Source organism: Streptopelia decaocto (genome assembly GCF_964273445.1).
Source record: "Streptopelia decaocto genome assembly, chromosome: 5".
NCBI lineage: Eukaryota > Metazoa > Chordata > Aves > Columbiformes > Columbidae > Streptopelia > Streptopelia decaocto.
The window spans coordinates 65,164,592-65,186,716 of record NC_138659.1 but is presented as its reverse complement, the minus strand read 5'-3'; the positions used below and the strand labels follow the sequence as shown (position 1 = coordinate 65,186,716).

General features: G+C 37.6%; 1 protein-coding gene across 1 annotated transcript; it reads right to left on the bottom strand.

The window, feature by feature from the left end:
- Nucleotides 1-809: 809 nt before the first annotated feature.
- ENO4 (enolase 4) lies at nt 810-21,749 on the bottom strand (the record flags this gene model as incomplete). The annotated part of the gene is made up of 14 exons (XM_082052229.1): nt 810-982; nt 3,025-3,142; nt 3,706-3,773; nt 4,762-4,957; nt 7,254-7,379; nt 9,099-9,266; nt 11,379-11,432; nt 12,213-12,278; nt 13,759-13,890; nt 14,118-14,287; nt 16,379-16,533; nt 17,887-18,077; nt 19,275-19,403; nt 21,591-21,749. The coding sequence occupies 14 exons, from the start codon at nt 21,747-21,749 to the stop codon at nt 810-812; spliced, it is 1,905 nt and encodes a 634-aa protein (XP_081908355.1).
- Nucleotides 21,750-22,125: the final 376 nt, after the last annotated feature.

Sequence of the window (22,125 nt, the reverse complement as noted above, 5' to 3'; positions counted from 1 at the left end):
TTATTTTTCACTTAGGTATCTGTTACACTGAATTTAAAATGCAACATTTTATATATGTATTTTTCCTCAAATTATTGCTGCTGTATTAGATGTTCAAATTTTCAAACGATACAAAACCCAGAAGTTTTTAAAGAAGTATTTCTTTTACTTAAACTGTTTGTTACCTAGGACATAAATTACTTATTTATCTTTTCACTCTTGCTTATTAAAAAGACTCTTGACAAGTTTCCCAGCCCTTGTGAAACTGAGTGGTTATTCCCTGCCTCCGAGTGAAGCTTCTGAGGGATGCCGGTTCCAGCTGTGTGCCCTACATTTGGGGTCTGCACTGATGCACTCGCCCTGATCGTGAGCTAGAACTGGAGCAGAATTTCCCTTGTAGGCTCGATCTAAGGGCAGCATTGAGGGGGTGTGGGGGGATGGAGCAGCATAACAGTCAAGGCCTTTGTTTTTTGTAAAATGCTTTTTTTTTTTTTTTTTACTGTTTGTCAATAGCTTGTTCTTTGTATGGAGAGAGACTTCGACTTTCCCAAAACAAACATTTCGTTTTGGACACAACACAGAGGTATTTGTTTTGTCAGTTTGTAAATACGGCACAGAATTTTGCAGTATTTTCAAACTATAGCCACTGCTCAGTTAACTTGGTTTCAGCTGAAAGCAACGGTCTCCTGGGAAAAGAGAAGGTAGTTTCTGTACGCTTTTAGCTAAAGTGCTTGAAAATAAATGGATTAAGGAATAGGTAATATATGAGTTTCATGCTAGGATGTTTTGGTTTGTTTTAAGAAATGTATCCAAAAGTTACTGTTGACAACCTAGGTCAGTGTGATGTTCTCTGGGAGCTGGGCAGGCAGGCTGGGAACCTGCAGGGCTGGCTGAGAGAGCTTTGGAAGTGCTGCATCCTGCTCTGGGGGAGGAGATACAGCAGAAGGTTGATTTTCTGGCTGTGATTCTTCGCCAAAAGCGATAAATTCAAGAGTTGCTTCACCTGAAATAGAAGAGAAAAAAGAAACTCATGTTTACCGTAATCCAGTTTCTTGTAATGTTCTCTAGTGCGCTCAGATTTTATTTATTTATTTATTTTAAACGGCACATGATGCTTCCAAGAGCCTCTAAACACCTTCAAAGTCTGGCCATTTGAAACAGGAGCGACAGTCCTGCACTGTGATTACATGGTGGGGATATTCATTGCATTCTCTTCCTCACTAATGATCTCACCACACTGCCCTTTTTTTTTTAACCCCCCATCTTTCTCTGCACTGTGTTTTTGCTAAAGCTCCTGCCAGCTGCCCGTGCCTCCTCTCTGCTCCAGCCTTCAACAACTCAATGTAAGCCCAGGTTCAGATGTTGCTCCTGTAATTAACACTTCACCTCTCTTCTCACAGCTGTTTTCCCCAGTTCTGTGACTTTCCTTCCTCCCCAACCTCACCACCTAATTCCCCTTTTTGGCACATACACAACACCCACCCCATCACTGAACAGTCTCAGCTTTAGCTGTCACTTTTTAGCAAAGACCCGGCCAGTCTGTGCTTGACCTTGCCAGCAGCTCACACGCGCCTTCCAGGTGCACTTGAAGGCTCAAACACGGCACCGGTGTCAGGGCTGCACTTCGGCTGAGACCTGTGCCCCCCAAACTGCTCATGGTGAGAGGGGCCGGTTGTCCCTGTGCTGCTGGGCCCAGCTGTGGCCCCGCTCAGCCGCCCCCGGGGACGCCAGATGGGTCAGTGTCACCAGTGTCACCTCCCACCTCCGGAGCCCTCCGCTGCTCAGCACTACAGCGTGTTCCGTAGCTGTCAGCCCGGGCAAATGCCAAGTTGGAGATGCAGCTCAGACACGCTATCGCAGTAGTTTCCTGCTGGTGATTTAGTTATTGGATTTTATTTCTGCCAAAAGATTAACAGCTTCGGGAATTGTTGCTCTTTCATTGTATGAGGTGTAGGTTTAAATATTTGTCAAAGTCAAGCTCTTTCGTTTAGACTATACCATTTGAACAGGGAATATATTAATATTGCTGACAGTTAAAATCCATAGTTCTAGAATTATCTGTTTTTGAAAAGTGAATTCTGTGAAACTACTTTCTTAGCAACAAAGAAATCTTGTCTATGTTTCTATTTTTTGCAATGACTATATATGAGCAAGGGGGAGATTTTGAAAACTCAGAATATTTTCGATTTTTTTTTAATAAAACCTTTGTTTTATAGTGTCCATGTCAAGTGCTGCTATCCTACATATAGAACTTTGAAAATTATTGGAAACAAGAGAGTAAAATGACTTAATTCTCCTTCATTTTTCTTAGGCATAATAAATTCTTGCAAACCCTTTCCTTCCTTTCTTCCTCTCCTTGTCTCTCTCCCTCCCCTTCAGACTGGAAGCCTTTATTCTGTCTTGATTGATACCTGAACAAGTGAGAAGTGGCTCTAAAGAACTGTTAAGCATTTAACAGTGCAGAGTAGAGAAGAAAAAGATGATGCAGATCCTGAAATGCAGGCAGATGCATACAAGTGGCTAAGGCTGAATATGCATCGTCAACTTCGGATTTTCTTGGGTTTTATTTAGTGCTTACCCATGCAATTGGAGCTTTCCAAGCACATTTTTCTGGAAATCTAACACACAAAAGGGGGTTGTGAAATGAAGTTTTGTTAGCAATATATGTTTAGAGGCTGGAGGGAGGTAGGGTATTTGGCCTAAAATTCTCGTTTTGGCAGCTTTTTGGCGTGTTATGTGCATGGTTTTTGTTTTGTTCCCTTTGCACTGTGGGCTTCAAGACTCCAACCAATTAATTCTGGAAAAAAGCTTAATGTAGGCTACTCCTCAAGAAGGGGTCTATTTTAACATTCAGTAAACAGATAATCCATTAGGACAACAATATACATTGTGGCAAGTGCTATCCTAGTTTTTTTTTTTGTCAGCGCTTATTTATAGTCTTTTGATTTTGCTTCCCTCCTGTGGTGCAGTTTCAATCATTCTCCCTCCAATCTTTGTTCTCGTATTCATTGCAAGCTGAAAACAAAGTAAGAAAGAAGCTCATACGTAGCGTTCTATTCTTGGCCAGTTCTTCCTCTATAGCAAGAAGGCGGTTGTATTTGGTCACCCTTTCTCCGCGGGAAAGACCTCCCAACTTGATAAACCTGGCACCCAGTCCAACAGCCTTAAACGAGAAAGTGCGTATTTTAAAACTACACGGTTCGGGAAGCGAAGTCGTTCTTCATTATTAAATATGTTATCCTACTTGTAATTTAACACTCTTCTCGTTCTACAGATAAAAACCCTCCTTTAAATATTAATAAAATCTCTTTGTGAAAGATTTGTCGCATGCAAACAATAATTTTCACTGGCATATGAAATGAAATTTTATTTGCAAATGTAGCTTTAATCCAAGAAAGACTAAATACATTACTGTTAAGAATTTTTGCCTAAAATATTATTACGACTCAGAAATGTTTTAAGTAACTCACATTTTTTTATAAACTAATGCAACCAAATAGATCATCCACACTTTTGAATATACTTCCTGCTTTGGCAAATTTCCTGTGTGTTCTCTTTAGACTCAAAGATTAACACTCTGGGGGAAAAAAAAGCAACTCTAGAAAAAGCCCATTTTGTAAAATGTTGTTTCTTTCTCAAGCAGAAACAGGCTTTCTTCTTAAAAAATAGCTCATGTTAAAAGCAGCGTTCTGGCAATTCTGCAATTGAACAGCTTTCAATACTTACCAGATCCACAAGGCTGTCATCTGAAGATTCTCCGTCTGGACTTCCTAATATGGTAATATGTCTTTGACCTATATATAAGGGGAGTGTAAAACCTTCATTAGTGTATATTTTATATATTCGACACTGAAATTGTTTGGACTTTCCATTCTTTTTTTTTTTTTTTCTTTCTTTTGGGCTATCTAAGCTTAAATACAAACAGGAGTAAAAGCAGTGGAACATGTCTCAATGATGTAAACTATATTAGTTTGCTACCTTAAGATTATGTTTATTTTCAGCACGGTTAGGGGAATATCTAACATCTCATCCTAATTTCTGTCTCTAGCTGATCTCTCTGGTAATGTATTCTCCAGGCTATGAGGCTGTTCTATTTATTTTAAATGTGCTCCTTTCTATACTAAGGATTTATCTACACTATAAAAAAGAGTTTACCATGATGACTGAGTGAAATCTTTAAGTTGCTATTTAGGTGCTTTGAAATAGTAATTCTGGGCTTTTTGAAGGCATAAGGAAAGAATTTAGATACATTAAATTTGTCAACCTATTCCTTGGGCATAAAAATGAATAAAGCAAAATTGATACAAAGACAAATCTTACATACGAAACTGCACAAGTTCTTAGTACTGTTACCATAAAGGCTCAATAATATGAAGTCAATAATCTATGTAAACTGCAATTTTAAACATTTTGGACTTGTTTGCATTTCTTAATTATTAATACTAGTATTAGTCAAAACTCAGATTGCTCAGCTACATCTTTTTTTTTATTTTGTTTAATTCTGATATCTATTGGTGTGACACTTAGCTGCAGTGTCAAAGGGCACCCACATTCAGAACATCCACAGTATAATAATTTACTATAGGTGAAGCCTTGAATGCTCTTTTAAGCTCCCAAATGGAGATTTGTGACTCAAACCATGAATTTTTGTTTCTTCTGACAAGCACTTTCTAAATTAGAAGTGGCAATAATTTATTAAAAAGATATAATAATTCCAGATGTAACAACACTATTTATTGACTTGTAGGGTTTACGAATCAGCCTTTTCCCCCCTCTACTCACCGTCCAGAAGTCCAGTAAGTTCTATGAGGTCTGATACCTTGGTTTGGTTAATATATTTTAGGACAACACCACTGCACATAGGTACGTTGATGTTTTGGTCAATTTTAAGTTTGGATATATGTGTTGCAGCATCTTCAGCAATCAGGTAACATTTGGAACCAAGAGCACAGCATATGTTATTCCATTGTTCTCTGTCCTGCATAAACAATCAAGCAAATAACTGGAGTTTAAAATACTAAACTGAACAGCAACTCTAATTGAGGAGGTAATTTTTTTTTTTTTTAAATAACATTTAATCCTAAAGATAGCCTTCATATATACATATCATATTTTAGACTGTATTTTAAATCTACCTGAGAAAAATATATCACTGAAATTTTGCTTGGATTTTAAGATTATGCTAGAAAACATAAATTCTACGTCTGGAATTAATCAAAGGTAGTTGCATACAAGTATAGCTTAAAATGTTTCAAATTAAATTAACTTTAGGAGTTTGCTATTTTGATTTCCTTTCTGCAAGTGATTTAATTTTAATGGGATATAAAATAATTTTCTATTGTTTTCTTCAGAGGCCTCATTCTTGTGTTACTATTTTCAGTGTCACAGTATGTGTTTGAATATAAACTAATGAAACCGGAGGCAGTCATAGACTCAGTGCCACATCTCAAAACAGGATGATCAGAGCAGTAAGACTGACCATAGGGAACAGCACAATAAACCCCTCACCTTCCAGCAAAGCTCCATTTTTTAAGTCTTTGTGTTTTCATTTTAATGTACTATCCCCATGGTACTGAGATTTAAGGATAAAGAAAACACTAGGATATGTAAATAATTTGAAAGAAGAAATTTACGAATTAATTTGTTTTCTTTGTGTCCACATAATACAAATTGTCACATTAAAAACATTACTTTCCTAGTTATTAATTCTGCCATAATAATTCTTGGTCTGTGGATCAGACTTTCGTAACTACATAGCTGCAATCTGTAGGGTACAGTCCTATCAGGATTTCAAGCCCGCACATACGTGAAAATGAAGTTTTTGACACCTGAAGAAATATTTAAGCACTAAAGTGGTCTGCTGTCTGCCACTGAATTGGTGAATTGCTACCAGAGCTAATTCTCAAGGACCCGATTATCTGTGGCAAAGATGTGTCAGGGGTAAACCTGGTAAATTTGTGCAGAGCGGGGAGGAGGATGAGAGGCATTTCTCTTAACAGAATTCTATTTCAAACTGTACTTCACTGTCTGTTGTAATTCTCCTGCAGATTTTCATACTGGAAACATGTTTCTTCACAAGAATTCTCAAGGAAGTTTGCAGCTATGGCAGGAGTAGGGAATAAATGGGGTGTTTTGGAACATGGGTAATTCAGAGTCAGACTGAACCAGTGCAGGGAGGCAAGGCTCACTAGAGTGAGGTGACAGTAAATACACGTTAAAACAATGAACTTTTAGAGTCCCAGTTAATAACAAAATCAGATGGATTTTGCAGTTCATCTGGTTTGGAATTATTGATTCAAGCACTGGGCAGATTCACAAAGACAACATCACTTTACTTCCCCCTTCGAGCACAGTCTTCATGTTTTGTTCATGAAAATAATCCCCATATATTTATTTCAAAGAAGACGAAGTGTGCAATTTGACAGCAAGAGCAAATTTTTATTAAGTTGTGCAACTGCAGAATCTAGGTTTACAATTGCGGGGTTCTGCTACAATTAAGTTTTTATCTTTTTTGTAATACATGAAAACTTAATCTTATGTACAAATGCTAATTTTTAAGGCTAGGCAATCTGTTTCTTTCATCGATCTATAACTTGATAACATGCTTAGTAGTATTCTACTTTATTGTTGTAATCTATTGGTCACATAAAAGTAACTTGTCTAACTTTTATCACAGTGGTAAATATATGGTATCTTACCAGCACTTTAAAAATTCTGCCGAGCAATGCTGCCAGTGACAGGTTTGTTCTGCCTTTGGGTATATATCTCAATCATAAAGAATAGCAGCAATATTTTTTTTGAGTGATTCTACAGAATATACAACTATGTGCAAATTTTTAGCTTCTCCCATTAATATGATATTATATCATTTATATATCACTTCAATTTTATAATTTGATTTTTACAATTTGAATTATATTTTTACTTAAGGAGAAAAATGTAATTAAAATTACAGTGGTTTAGCAAGCAGCATCAGGAAAAAAAAAAAAAGCTTTTTAATTCTTTAAAATGTTTGTACTGACCACATTCTGTTCATGCAAGAGTTATTTTCTGTCAGGAAATATGTCAAAAGCATAGAAAAATTTAGAGTTATTGTCAATTACACTTATGCTAATGAATTGTTACATACATTTTTGTAGTGATATTTTTTGTGCCTAAAGACTCCAAACCCAGAAGCTTCCTATTTTACATGTTTTGTAAAGATGTGAAAAGGTCATTGATATGTCACTTAACAGCATTATCAGTTTTTCAAGGACTGCACTGTGGTATCTTACCTCTTTTCGTAACGGATCTATTAATGCAATAATAAAAGGAAAGTTATTAATCAGTTCCACGTACATGTCAACCATTTCATCAGGACTTTTGAATGTTCCAGTGAGTATTTCATATTTTCCTTTAACCTAGAAAGTGAAGTAAAAAGCATAAAAGATAAGGAAAGTAGTACTTTAAAAAACAGAGTACTAACGTAAGCATATAGCTAGTGTCTCTATTGAGGCAGTAGAATGTGTGTTCTTCAATGAACACACACTCCCTTGTCCATTTTACTGGTCAGCACATTAAAACTCTGCCTGAAGTTAACAGTGGATTCCAGTGGGCTTATGCCTATGTCTCTGAAAGATGCCACTCTCAAAACCAGTGAGATCTATTTCAGTATTTACTAGACAACACTGCCAGCTTTACACTACTTTATCAGAAAGTCAGGAATCTTTGACATATTTATTAAATCTTGCATGAAAGATCTCATTTTTCACTTTCCCAAAAAGTTATTTTCTAGCCCTTATTTTCATAAAGAAAATATTGCTGTGCAAAAGGAGTGAACCCACAGTGCTCAAAGACAAGGTGGTGCCTCTCCTTGCCTCTTTCCCTTTTCAGAAAAGGGAAGCACAAGCTGCAGCGTACAAGGATTCTTAAGGGCACAGTGCCAAACTCTGCCAGAATATTCACTGCTTTAGTGACGTGAACAGTTCAACAACAGAAAGTTACAGAATTACTGATAATTCATCGTTTAAGAATTTGGCTTATTCTGGTATAGGATACAGGTATCGCAAACTGTCAGGAAAGCAACTGCTTTCACAAAATATATTAATAATGAAAGGTTTCTCACCGTATTACTCCCAAATACACAAAATCTCATGAGATAATAACTATAATAGGAAGTTCCTTTTTCTGTTTTGAGAAAAACCCGACTGGTCCTGGAACAAGGGGCACAAACTGAAAGACTTGAGCTGGAGATAAATAGACTTTGTCAAATAAAAATCTTGAAAAATAAGAATTAAAAAAATGAATTGTTGATACACAATGAGATGGATGTTAGTGGGTAAACACACATACCATAGTACAAATACACAGAAACGGTAGTTTGCAGAAAACAATGGATGTAGTATAATAAAACAGAGAAATAAGCATATAGTGGTGTGAAGGAATTACGGAAGTATACTTGTGTAAATAGTTTATTGTTCTTCATCCTTGAAAACAAGGTGGATAGAAGATAATTATTTCATTTATACCTTATGGTGAAATGAAAAACCCACAGGATTTGTCGCTTAATACTTTAATTCAAAATTGTCTGAGATGTAATGTGAAATTAAGCTGTTTTGATAAATAGAGCACTTAGGAGATATATGGCACAGACCGATCTGAAAAATCGTATTAAATAAACAGATAAAAGAAATAAACCTGGCTGAGGCAGGAAGGCTTATACCATTTGCATGGTTAAAGTTAAATCATGAAGGTAACAGATTCCTGTAGGCAGGACACAAGCTGTAGTGGGTGTCTGCCTGGGTCCAGTGAGCTTTATTCCATGCAAGGTGCGCGCCAGTGCGCTGGTACGGCTGCGGAGGAGGAATACCCGCGTTCTTGCTGCTCCCAGCACAGCACGCTACCAGAAGGACGGCTGTCTTGTCCCCTTGCGCTCACAATCCAATGACACGTCTGCGACACTTGTACTGATTTGACCATCATTTATAAATGCAGAGACAATTATTTTGGTTTGCTTGATTGCTACCTTAAAAAATGGAGTTAGAAGCTTCTAGGTGAGTGTGTAATGTAATAATAAATAATGTTAGCAAATAATAGCTACATTCCTTGTAAAAATCAACAAAACAGTGAAAATTACTTACATAATCCATTAATCCATGAGCAGCACAATTTATTGCTAAATACATGTCCGTTCCTAGCTCCAGTCCAATATTGTTGCAAGCTGTTTGCATTAGGAGCAGCGGTTGCTCTAGATTATCAAATCCTGTTATTAGGGAACCTAAGTGTGATATTCTTTTTAAGACTTGTGGCTGAAAGTAAAACAAAAAAAAATCACACTATTTACACACATGTATGTATATAATACTTATATACATATTTTCACTGTCATTTCATTCTGCATTCAGTCATCAAAATATAAATCTGCTCTCAGAAATTGCATTAGCAACTTTAAGGACAATTCTCTATGAATGAGGGGTAATGAAATGCTAATGAGTAGAGAGTTAATAGCCCTTTGAAATATGTCTAGTCATGTAGTTCTCACTTTTATATGGCCAGTAGTGGTTTATAAAAGATTTTAAAGGCACTCTTAACAACCACTGAGTTGTCATGGATGCTATGTGAAAGTTCCTAGCGCTATGGACTACCTCTTTGCCACAAAAAAACCCCACAATATTATCCACTTTTAAACAGTTTTTACTCATTTATCCTCAGCTACAGCTTTGATATTGCCTCTGTGGAGTGCTGAAGAAATGTTAGAATCTTCCAAGACTTCCAGAAGGAACAAATTTCATAGAGGAGAAATATCTCCAGTACAGATACATGGACTCATCTGTCTCAGGAACAGCGTTCCTGGAGAGGAGCCGCAAGCAGAGCTGTATTGAGCAAATATTTCACACGTCCTTGTCAGTTTTTTGGTAGGTTTTTCAAGCACTGATTTTTAACTTTAAAGTCTGTGCATTTTAGATTATAAAGAATGACACTAAATTGCCCAGAAAGCAGCAGGATATAATCCTGGGTTAGACTGGAGAAGTCAATTGGAAGGCATTAGTTTTGACAAGCTGGAGAACTAACTACAGTGGACAGAAGAGAGGTCTGGCTACACAGGATACATGAATGTTCCTTCACATAAAAAATTTGGAAGAAAACGCAGGTCAAATAGTTATAAGATTTTTTTGGAGCAACCTGCAAGGAGAGACAATCTGACTTGTTGCTTTTGGAACACTAGACAGCAGCTGCAGCAATGAACAGCAAGAACTGCTGCAGTCTTCCTGCATTTAATGTGAGATAAATTCTGCATTTTCATGGCACACATACGGGGTGACTTGTTGCACTCTATTAAAAGCGTTGTTTATCTTTATAAAAACATCTTTTCTGTTCAGTCTTTACTTCTATAACCTAAAAACGTTCTTCTTCACACCCGCTTTGTCGCTTTTCCTTTTTATTTCCCCCTAAAAAAGTTCAAACTGTCATGATGCTTTTGTGAGTTTAAAATTCAGTCCCACCACTATCTGCTTTAGTTTTCTCCTTTTGAAATAAATTGATTTTTTTTTCTAATCTAATGCATTGCTTCCTTGTGCATATTTTAAGGAATTAATTTAACTTGAAACTGCGGTACATATAGTGATAAGAATATGGAAATTATCCGCCAGAAGAACATTGGCCAGCTGATTAATGATAACAAATTTTGTGTTGTTTAAGCACACACACAAAAACAAACAAAAAAGGAAAACTTCTGTTCATCCTGTTCTCTTGTACATTTCACAGTAGCAAAAATTCTCACCTGATAATACATTAGTCATCTCAGAATGGAAAGCAAAACTAGAAGGCATTTCCATCCCACTATTTAGAAAACTCATCTATAAATTACAGGTTTTGAAGTGAAAAAAAAAAAAAAAAGATCATTTGAGTAATATAAAATAACATCCTGCAAACTATCGTGAGTGCTGCCCTTTAGCTTCTGGTTCATATCTGCCGTTATCTATAACCTCAAACAGGAACAGGGACCTTAATGCAGAATGATTAAGAGGGGAGTTTTGCTCCCAGAGGTAGGAAACAGCACAATATGCAAGTTTTACAGGTAATAGCTTTATAGCCTACATTATCAAAAGAACATGTTCTCTGCTGGTGCTACAGGCCTGCAAAATGCTCATCTGGACAATTCACCAGGATTTCTAGATGAGGAATATGACCAGATTCCAGAAGAATTTCCCCTTTCTGTTATTGGTCCATGGGAAGGGAAGGTGTAGTCAGAAAAATCCAAATTATTATGTAAAATATGAGCATTTGGAGTACTTAAAAGTCTTGCTTTGATGCTTCCAAAATGGTAATGTAGCTTAAACTTACATTTATTAAGAAAATTTTGTTTTCCTGCTGTTGTTAATACTTTGCTGAAGGCTTAAAATGAAAATCTCTTTTCTTACCGGAGCTTTCTTCCCTGCTTTGCCTTTCTTACTGTCTGCTAGTTGAGGACTGGGCTGTTGGGAGTGAAAGAAGAAAGAATTCAAGTCCCTGGAAAAGTCCAAGAATGGCAGAGAGACCTCAGAATAAAAACAAAAACCCAAACAAACAAAGAAAACCAAAAAAAAAACAACCGAAACCAAAATATAAAGCTGACTGAATTTCGGTCTAAAGAGACTGCAATTATTTAAGTTAGGAAACAGCTTATGTTTTGTCTTGAATACTATCAGCAACCACCCAGTTTTATTTTGTGGTGGTACCTAATTTCAAGTGTTTATTTCTATGTGGGCATCACCCCAACCATCATTTGTTTTTCAAAAGATTCCCACCTAGCCCATCAAAAATCAATGGGGTATTAGAAATTAGAATCTAGACTCTGTGCCTGGAGAAACCCAACAACCTCACTTTGCAAAAAGCATATGCACATACTGAGACTGATACACTACTACAGTAATAGTGCCTTGAATAATACATGTTGCGTGTGTGGGAGACTTAGCAAGATCAGAACTGTATATTGTATATTCACTGTGACACCATTTACTCCCAGCGTACTTCCTCAGGTATACAGAAATACTTACTATGCTTAAAACAATGTTTTATTCTATATTCATTCATTTAATATCACCAAATGCCCAATGTTTTATTTATCTGTCAGGGGAACACATCATCTATTCTGTGCCATAAGACTAAACCTGATGACAGGCTAAATGTTCCACGTTTAAGCCTAAAAAGACAATAGTACCAGAATGACCAAATTAAGTACATTATATTATTATTATTACACATTTTTATTGTACCACTTTGCCTGGAGGATCCAACAGTCTCATAACTTCTTTCTGAATATCCAGAACTCTTTCTATGCCCTGAAATTAAACAAGAGTAATCCTCAAAAGCAAGAAAAAATATTTAATTTTAGCACCTTAAATCAGAGGAGAGATAACATTCTAAATGTAGATCTTTATATAAAGTCTTAAAAAACCCCTCAGACTCCTATAGACTTTTACAATACAATTCCCCCCACACACAGAGTCAAGTGTCCAATGATAAAGGGTTAGTAGTAGTGGAATGAACAGGAATATTTTATTATGCCACTGAATGGGATGGCAAGAAAAGTGGTCTCCTCTTCCCCAAAAGGAACCCTTCCCAAATATAACAAGTAAGAAGTATCCAGGTCTGCATAATATCTAAGAAGGAGGAAGATGATAATCACTGTTCACAACTGTGACTCTATCTAAGAATTCCTAACTGGAAACTCTGACAAAATTGAGTGTATTTACTTTTAGAACACTTCCAAGAAGCAGGGTAAAAAAATCAGTGTTTTCATTTTAAACACTGGGAAATGGAGGAACACTCCAGTGAAATAAATGTATTGCTTTTAACTCAATCCTGGTTTTCCTTTTCAACTGAGTTACTAAAAGTTTAATGCTTCGTAAATCACATTTCAGATTTTCTTAAATTGTGCCAGTAAAGGAATACTGAAGGGGGCAGAAGTCAGTCACAGCTGACAACACATCAACATAGGATGACTCGCTATGTTTTTTGCACTGCAGCAAACAGCTTGCTGCTCTCCCACGAACACTAGGAGGCATTATGTCTTTCAAAGGTACAGAATTAGCAACCTTATTAAGAGCTCTTGGTGACCATTTAAAAAAGTTAAAGGAAAAGGAAAAAGAAAGAGAAAGAGAATCGAGCTCAGCTATTTGTTCAGGTCACCAGCACACAAAGTAGAAATACAGCCTTAATGTAGGCATCTTGTGCAGATACACACTTTAATGCAACACATGGCTAAACAAAAGGAGAGGGTTGATCCAGTCTGTCTCATCCATCCTTCTTGCCCCTTGAATAGATTCTGTTCTGCTTTGTATTCCCTTCTATCTTCACAATTTCATTTTTAAAGCAATTTATTCCCAAAGATTTTAGGCCTTCCTGTGAATTTGTTATGAGTTTTGTTATTTTGTATGCTCTATCAGTCAACTGATACTACTTATAATCTACTAATGTAAAATCTCATTCTAAACAAAATTAAAATCTCTTATTGTTGTGTAACACAATTCCCCTACACTATCTTCAATGCACTGATTTTTTCCTCTATGCTAACACATACATTTTTAACTTCAAATCTTCATGTATCTTCTTTTAAATCTTCATCTATTTACTTCTTTTAATGTTCCTTGTGTTAGAACTCTGCACTAACATTTTTTAAAATTTTAGCCTTGCAAGCAAACAAAAAATGAAAAATACAGCTTGTATGGACTACATTGAAAAGATATACATGCTTATGTACATATATAGTTTATATGAAATCTACACAATACATTTATAAAAATGAAAATGAAATGGTACCTGTTTGAGTGACAGATGAACTGGTGGTATAAGCATAAGTTCTTTCATTAATTTCAGTTTCGCAGGTAAAATTTTTTCACAGTTCAACAGAGTAATGATTGGGAGTGGTAGAGACATTTCTTTAGGTGAGTCCTTTAATTGGAAGTACCATATGAAAATAAAAATGTTAAAAATCAGAACAATTTCTTATATCTGTTAATTATGGCACAGGGTTCAAAGACAGCTATAGGCAATGGTCTTAAGTGTGTGTTCTATGAGGTATATTTAATACCACTGTCATGAAGGACTACTGGCTTCAGAGTTCTAGAATAATTGTGATAACTGGGACAAATAAGCAAAATGACAAAAGTCAAGTGTACCTGATCATGTTTCAGCAGCGCAATATGTAAGTACAATGGGATACAGCAAACGGTGGCACCAGCCTTTGCTACAGCAAGTGATGTTCCCCCAATGGCAAAGCTGCCACAAAGCACCGGTTCAACAGGTTCTGCAGGTGGTATCATTTTCTCTGCAACTGACACCTTCTTTCCTGCAAGATAGAGTAGCAGCTGAATATTTTCTTGGTTTAAAACGTGCATATATATCACAGTTATACGAATAAACACGATATTGTTATCTCAGTCTGTACTCAATGTATTACAAAACAATCAGAATCAGGTTTTTTTAAAACTTAATCTTGTCAGTTGTCTTGTATGAAATGAACTTACAAGCAATTGAAGTATCTGTCCTCACTCTGGTGGCTAATGTATTTTAAATCCATTTTTTTTGGACATCTTTCAGCCACTGAAATCTGTCTTTTTATTTATCTATGTTTATATCCAGTAATGTTACATCATTTTTCAGGCTCCTTTTATAAACACGACTTCAGTGTTCTTTACTGTCCTCCTTATATGCATAAATAACTTGGAAGATTACATTATACCCCAACTGGGAGCACACATACTTGATTTCTTCTAATAATGACTGTGAAAAAAATCAGGCCTATTACAGTTGGATTTTCCAATGAGAAAATAGGTCTTTTAAATATTCCAGATGCATAATCTTGTTACATTTTCAAAAGAACCTCCTTTTCTCTCAGATACTCAGTAGAGTAACGTTTGTCAAAATGCTTGAAGCCCAGCAGTTTTCACTATCATATTTATTGCCTACAGTGCTGATATGGACACGTACAGTAAGCACCCACGTGAAACCAAAATAAGCGCTCTGATCCTTAAGAATCATATGCATTGTGTACTTTTTTGTAAGTCTCACCAACTACTTAGGTTCCTAATGGGAGTGTCGTACAAGTTTTGACTGCAAGAAGATATATAGGACACAACTGATATTTTATGATAAAATGTTCATAATAGGACCTTGACTGGATATGCAGATTAGATTATATGTCAATTGTATGCTATACACAGATTCTATATCTCTTACATTGAGGATGAAGAGCTACACATATAGACACCAATAATCAAGTACTGACCAACACTGACAAACCACAGCATTTTGCAGAGATCCTTTACACTACACTATTTTTTAACCTGCATAAATTACAACACAGATGCTACCTCTGAAAGCACCTGCTGCTGGAAGTCACCATCTGTTAGTGGTCTACTGTAACTACAAGTAGCTTTATAATAATTGGCTCCTTATAGGTACTGATTCTAACAACAATTTTGCGGTCAATGTCACAAATACAAAGAAAACGCAATTAATGAAAGCAAGTAATGTATGTATTGGCAGAAGCTTGACTGAAAGTATAATATATAACATGATGAGAAATGCATGGACTTGACAACTGCTGACATTATGTTTCAGGTCAAAGGTGCGTTTACTGTGCACATATCTAACATATTGGGAGGTTTTACTGATAGTGTAGGACAGCTTGAAACAAACTGATAAAAAATAATAATTTGAAAATTTTCTGCCCTTCCAATCATTGTAACAAACCTTTTTTTTTTTTTTTTTTTTCCTGAGAGTAATGCATAAATGGAGGTAACATATGGTGCATTTTTTTTTTTTTTGGCCAAGTATATTTACCCTGTTTCTCTACTCTAACACCGTTTTTTCCTTTGGTAGCATTGTTCACTTACTTCTTTTTACTCTGTACTGCCCGACATTCCCATTTCATCCCCTTCCTTCTTTCTCTTTTGTTTTTCATCTTATTTCTGTCTTTTTTCAGTGTTGGCAATAAACTTCCCTTCCTCCCTCTTTCCATTCTTTTCAACTTCTATCTTAATTCTATTTCCATTTTCCTGTTCAGTTCTGTGATACCCTTTTCTTTCCTTATCATTTTCATTTTTATTCTTCATTTGCATCCTCCTCCATTCTTATTCCTCACTCTGAAGGGTAATAACCTCCTGTCTAAGCCAACTGTAAAACAAAGGCAGAAACTCTGTTCAACCAATGCATGTGAATGATGTGAAAACTCTGTATTTTCCCCTCTCTCATTTCTGCATTAGGAACTGCTGTGATCAGAAAGAAGATTTGGGACAGAGTAACCAAACCCTATAAACATGAGACACTGTGTCATATATTCTGAAGTATTCAGTGTCCATGGAATACTTCAGAAAGTATTTTAGCACCTTTACTAATGTTGTATTGCAGAAAATATTAAAATCAAGTAAACCAAAACCTGGTTTTGCTCCTTTTTTTTTCCCAGGTAGCGCTGTTGCTGACGGAGTGTGTAAAGTAAGGGCAAGAGTGGCTTCTGCTTCTTGCTGTTCTTTTTCTTTTTCTTCTTGCTTCTGAATTTCTTTTTTTTCTTCTACCTTTTTTATAAAGTATTCACTGAGAAAAGAGGCATAAAGTTTACTGGCTCAAAATATTGTTAGACATGTGACAAGTAGACATAGGATACAGGCTAAAGAACATGCTAAGAGTTGAATTAAGGATTTGAGCTTCTGCCATAGACTCATTGTGTGAATCTGGAGAAGTCAGTAAGTGACATTATTTTTTGTTAGTCATCTCAAGTGTTGTTTAAACAGAAAGAACACAAGCATTATAAGCCTTAACACGTGCATTTCAAATCATACTGGTTTGAAAGTCAGTTCTGTGCAATCTTAGTGTGAAGGATGTATTTGATTTGCATGGGTAGTAACAGATCCTGTCATAACTTCGTGACACACAACAGCTTGGCCCAGGGTGCTAATCCAGTAGGTCAGTTGTACAATGGTTATCTAAGTGGCTGCAAGCTCAGAAGCAGTTGAGTTTCAATTACATGTACAAAGTGGAAACTGCATACATGGGTCACAGTCACTCAATTCAGGCAAACAGTGTGTAAGATACATAAAATAGTGTAAACGATGCATTAAAATCTTATTTAGACTCACTTCAGTTGGAAGAATTTCCTTCCAATTGAGTCCTTGTTCCCTTCAGTGAGGTTTTCCCAAAGCTAATCCATGTGGAAGGCAATTAGGTCTGTTTCCTGCAGCCTGTGTTATGTGTGGCAGCCCAACCACTATCCACAACAGCAAAGTGTCACTCGTCTCAGGGATGTAGCTGAAAGAAACACTTCCAGCTATGAAAGAAGATGACAGGCCATGTTACTGCTTTCAGGGTGAAGAAAGCCGTAACATTGCCAGGCAGCTCCTCTAATGTTACCCTAAAACTACATTTAGATACATCTGTGATGCTAATGTCTATTTTTCTTATAAAAATACAGACATATTTAATTGAATGGAAAAATATGGTCATTATTTTTTGCTTTGGGATGCTCCCAAGAAGAAATATTTGTATGAAAAAATAGACAGATATGTTCACTAAAGGAACTATGTTTCCAAATAAATTAATTACCCCAAGAAAGAAGCCTTTTGGATAAGCATGCTCAGAATGAAGACTCCACCAGAACCTGAAAACTGTTATGTATATACATTTTCTGTGGATTAGCTCAATGCAGAAGACACACACAGGCCTTTAGTACCGCTTTTGTTCTGCAGTGTGATGAACAGAAATGGAGTTGCAGTCTGCAAAAACTGGATAAACTGGCACTGAATGAGTTTCTTAAATGGAGCTTTTGACTCATGAATGTGCTCAGACATTTTTTCTTACAGACCCTTATTTTTGTATCCCATTTTTCATTTACAGTACAAATCAATGGCGTATATTTCAAAAGCAACAATTTGCATAACATGCAAGACCTACCCAAGCATCTTGTCAACTTCACACTGGTCAGTAGGCTTTAAGTCTCTTAGCATTGCGTTCAGTGATTCGTTCACCCACTCCACAGCAGTGTTAACAGAGTCATTTCTTTCTTTCTCATCAGCCTGAGTTGTGTCAGGTAAAGAATTTTCAGGTATTTGAGAATGAGAAGACATTACAATGGAACAAATCCTCTAAAAAAAAAAAAAAAAAAAAAAGGCTTAAAACACTATTTATTGTCTAACTTGGAAATGTCATTGGAAAGACTGAGAGATATATATCCTTACCAAGTCTAAAAGTACCTATCTCCAAATCTGCTGTTTGCTCCTCTTATCTTTTTTCATCTAGCACCTTCTTCCTCGTTTCTTATACTTTGGTAATCACAGATATTATTCAAGTTTCTTGACCTAAATTACAACTACTTAGGCAAAAACCTCCTGACAGACCTGCTGTACACATATATTTTGTTATCAAAATAGAATGGAGTTACTCTAAAGACCACACAGTCATTATGGCATCTTTCATTGCAGCTGTTGGTAGCCTGTTGTACCATGACTCATCAGCATTTATGCTTAATGCAATCCCTCATGATCAGTTACATTTTATTTTATTTAGGTAATTTAAACTTTTCTGTACTGCTGAAGCATAAATGATACTGAAGAAAATTCACTTAATGAAGACATCATTTGCAAATATCAGAGTTGCCTACGTTAATGGTATTAACCTTACATACTGTGAATATCTATGAAATTACACCTAACTCAAGAATGAAATGAAATATAGTTTCACTGAGGGAAGGTATAAATAATTACTCCACAATAGCTAGAGCTGCAAACACAGCACCTTGAATATTTCAGGTTGGAGGAGAGATGGCAATGCATCATCAATTTTGCATTGCAGGTGATAGATGGATACGTTTATGTTAACTCTCACCCACATCAGCCTATTAGCTCAGTGTAAAGAAGTGCTTTAACCTACATTGAATTTTCCACCTGCACTATATTTTTCTGAAACACTGTCATAAAAAATAGAAACACAAGGATCTGAAAATAAAAGAAGAAAAATGTAAATGAAAAACAAACTTACAGAGCTAGCCACAGGGTATAAAAAAAAGCTATATGATACATCAAGACAGACAAAAATTTAATACACAGAGATGCAACGTCACATCCCACTCATAAACTAAAGATCAGTATTGTCTAATTTGTGGGGGGAAAAAAGCTTTTATAGTTGCAAGTTACAAGATTATTTACTCAACTTTTGAATCACGGGGATTCATATCTTTTTATCAAAGATAGAAAATAAAATCTTCCTTAGGATGTGAGTAGAATAGTACATCTCCCTGATACTGTCTTATTAAAATAAATACAATGGGAAGAAGCAGCTCATACCTTCTCATGGTTTTTAACCATACAGTGTATTTCCACTTCTAATGTTGGCTGACCAACTCCATCAAGAACTTTTCTTCCAACTAATTTACATATTACTGGAGCTTTTGAAAATTTAGAAATGTAGTTAGCCTTAAATGAAAAAGAATTTCATTAAAAAGCAGTTGCTATGCAAAGAGGTTTTTATTTCATTAAGTATATTTAAATCAAATCCACCATTGAGCAAATGTGTTTATACATCCGAATATTTGAAATACTTCTGCTACACTGCACATTTACTTCTCTATTACCTGCTTAAGAATGAGATTTCAAGGAACAGATCCAACTCATATCTAAGCATGGAAGTCCAAAGCCACATCCAGGTTAGATGAACATGTGTTTTATTTGGAAAACTTATTGATGAGTATCAAAATCCACTTAACTCTCCCAGAAAACAGGCATTTGTCCAGAGCTTACTTGGCTTATCAAATAACAAAAATAGTCATCATACTACTCAAGAAACTTATTTCTATTTGAATCCACAGAGCCTCCACCTCCCCTGTGCAGTGAGCTGCTATAAAATGATTTTGTCTGTGGATAAGATCTTGAAAAAATATGTCTCTTATCTTTGATTTCTCTCAGAAATCCACACAGAACTCTACTAGATCCTAATGTTATATATAAAATTCCTATAGCATGTTTCCATTTATTTATCTAATAACAAGTAGTTATTATGCTTTGAAATTTAAATTTATCTCTCTCCCCCATAAACACTAGGAAAAAATCTTCAATCTAAAGCCTTCTGCTCAGAGAAAGTTCTCATGTGAAATGCTACAAAAACAATAAGTATTTTCAGAATATACTTCCTGCTTTATAGAAACTACTCAATGTCCTAGACACCTAATCCAAGGCTGCTTCGTCAAAGACATATGTACAGTGGGTCATGTATCTCAACACTCAGCCAATGCAATATTAAACATCTTCACAGCAGAAAATTTAATCTGGAAGGAAGCTTGTCAACAAGCTCCTCCATACCAATGATAGCCGCTCCTTTTGTAGTCACCTCTCTTACAGAACATACTTGGTGTAAGGTGTAAAATGTAGCTCAGGGTCACTACTCCACAGGAAACTGGGATTTTAGGCTAGCAAGCTCTAAGCCCTGTGTGAAAGGTGAAAACCTAGACTTCCGGCAGACAGAGTTCTCTTACTTCTTCCAACATGGTCTTTAATGGGCTTGTTGAACTGGCATCATCCAACTTGGAGAACATGTTCGGGACTCCATCTGTATTTAATAAACACTGATGTTGCTTTAAAAAAGGATTAAGTTGCTACCTGAGGTTTACTACAGACTATCTTACTATTTTCATTCTTTAGTCTGGTATTTGAGACAGTCACCAGACTTATCAAATGGGAAAACTAGGAAACACTTTTAGTTACACGGAAGAGGAACACACCAAACACCAAGCAAAGGAACAACAGGTGTTTCCAGTTCTAATCCCTTCCACCGGTGAAGGTAAAACACTTGGAGATAGAAAACAGTGAAAGGTGTAATGAAATGTTTCATTTCCACAGCCACTTTCACATCAAAGAATGTACTAGGTTGTTTTTTTTTTTTTCCCCAAGAGTTGCTCACTGTTGTAGGGTTGACAACTCCAGTATCACCACAAACAGAGGTTTCATTAGGACTACTGTCTACTACATTTTGCCAACTGGGAACAGATAAAAATTGGTCTGATTCTCGATACTTTCACGGAGGCCCATTTGCTTTCCAGGAGCTGTGGTGTGAACAGCACCCAGTCCTCTGTTGCCACTGGACACAGAGAGTGGCTTTGTCAGGAACATCCATCTGTGCTTCCTAAGGCACCATAGTTTGTGTCGAGACAAACAACCAGCAGAGGACAAAAAGCCGGGCTGCGGCGGAAATGCATTTGGCCCAGCGACAAAAGTGCCGCTGGTGACAAACACAAAACCATCGCAGACCTCGCCCGAGCCACCAGGAGATTATTTAAACTGAGTTTCAATCACAGAGGCGTTTTGCTCCTCGCATCAACCTGTTGGCTTATCACCCCTGTGCCCGAGTCCAAGCGCGGAGTCCGGTCCGCACCGGGAGCTGGGCGGGGGTTGCGGGAAGGGCCAGTACGGCCGCTCTCAGCCTCCCCCTCCACGCCGCTCCTCGCCCTTCAAGCGGGGCCGGGTAGAACGGGCGTGCAGACCCCTGCTCGCCGAGGGGAGCCCCATCCGGCCCCGCTCACCCCTCAGGGCGGGGCGCCCCTCAGCCGGCGCTTCGGGGTCTCCCTTAAGCCGTGGGAACCTGCGCTCCGCTCCCCCTCCCCGCGCTACCAGCTCCCCGTAGAGATCCGCGGGGCAGAGGGGGAAGAGGGCGTTGAGCGCTTCTTCCACCCGCTGCGGCACTCGCTGGCCTCGGTAGTACTCCGCCGCTTCCTCCCGCGGCCCCCGCAGCCTCCGCTGCTCCAGCTGCCGCCGCCCGCCGGGCTCCATCGCGGGGCTGTGGCTGCTGCCAGGCGACGGCGGCGGCCGCGCGCGCTTCTCGCGAGAGCCGCGCGCCCGGACCGTTGCTCCGGGCGTTAGAGCCGTTGGTGCGGGCGTGAGAGCCGCGCGCCCGGACCGTTGCTCCGGGCACGAGAGCCTCTCCCTCAAGGTGCCGTCGTCCCGGCCCGTTGGCCCCTCGGTAAACGGCCCTTTGCTCCCACGGAGCCGCTAATGAACAACGTGTCCCCACTGCGTTGCTGGGCCGGGTTCGTTGGAGAGCCTGGTTTGGTTTTCTTAGTGCCATGCGGTGTTCGTTCTTCCCTAAGAGGCTGGAGATAGTCTTGCAAGTCAGAATGCCTCGAGCAGGTACTCTTTAGTTTTAAAA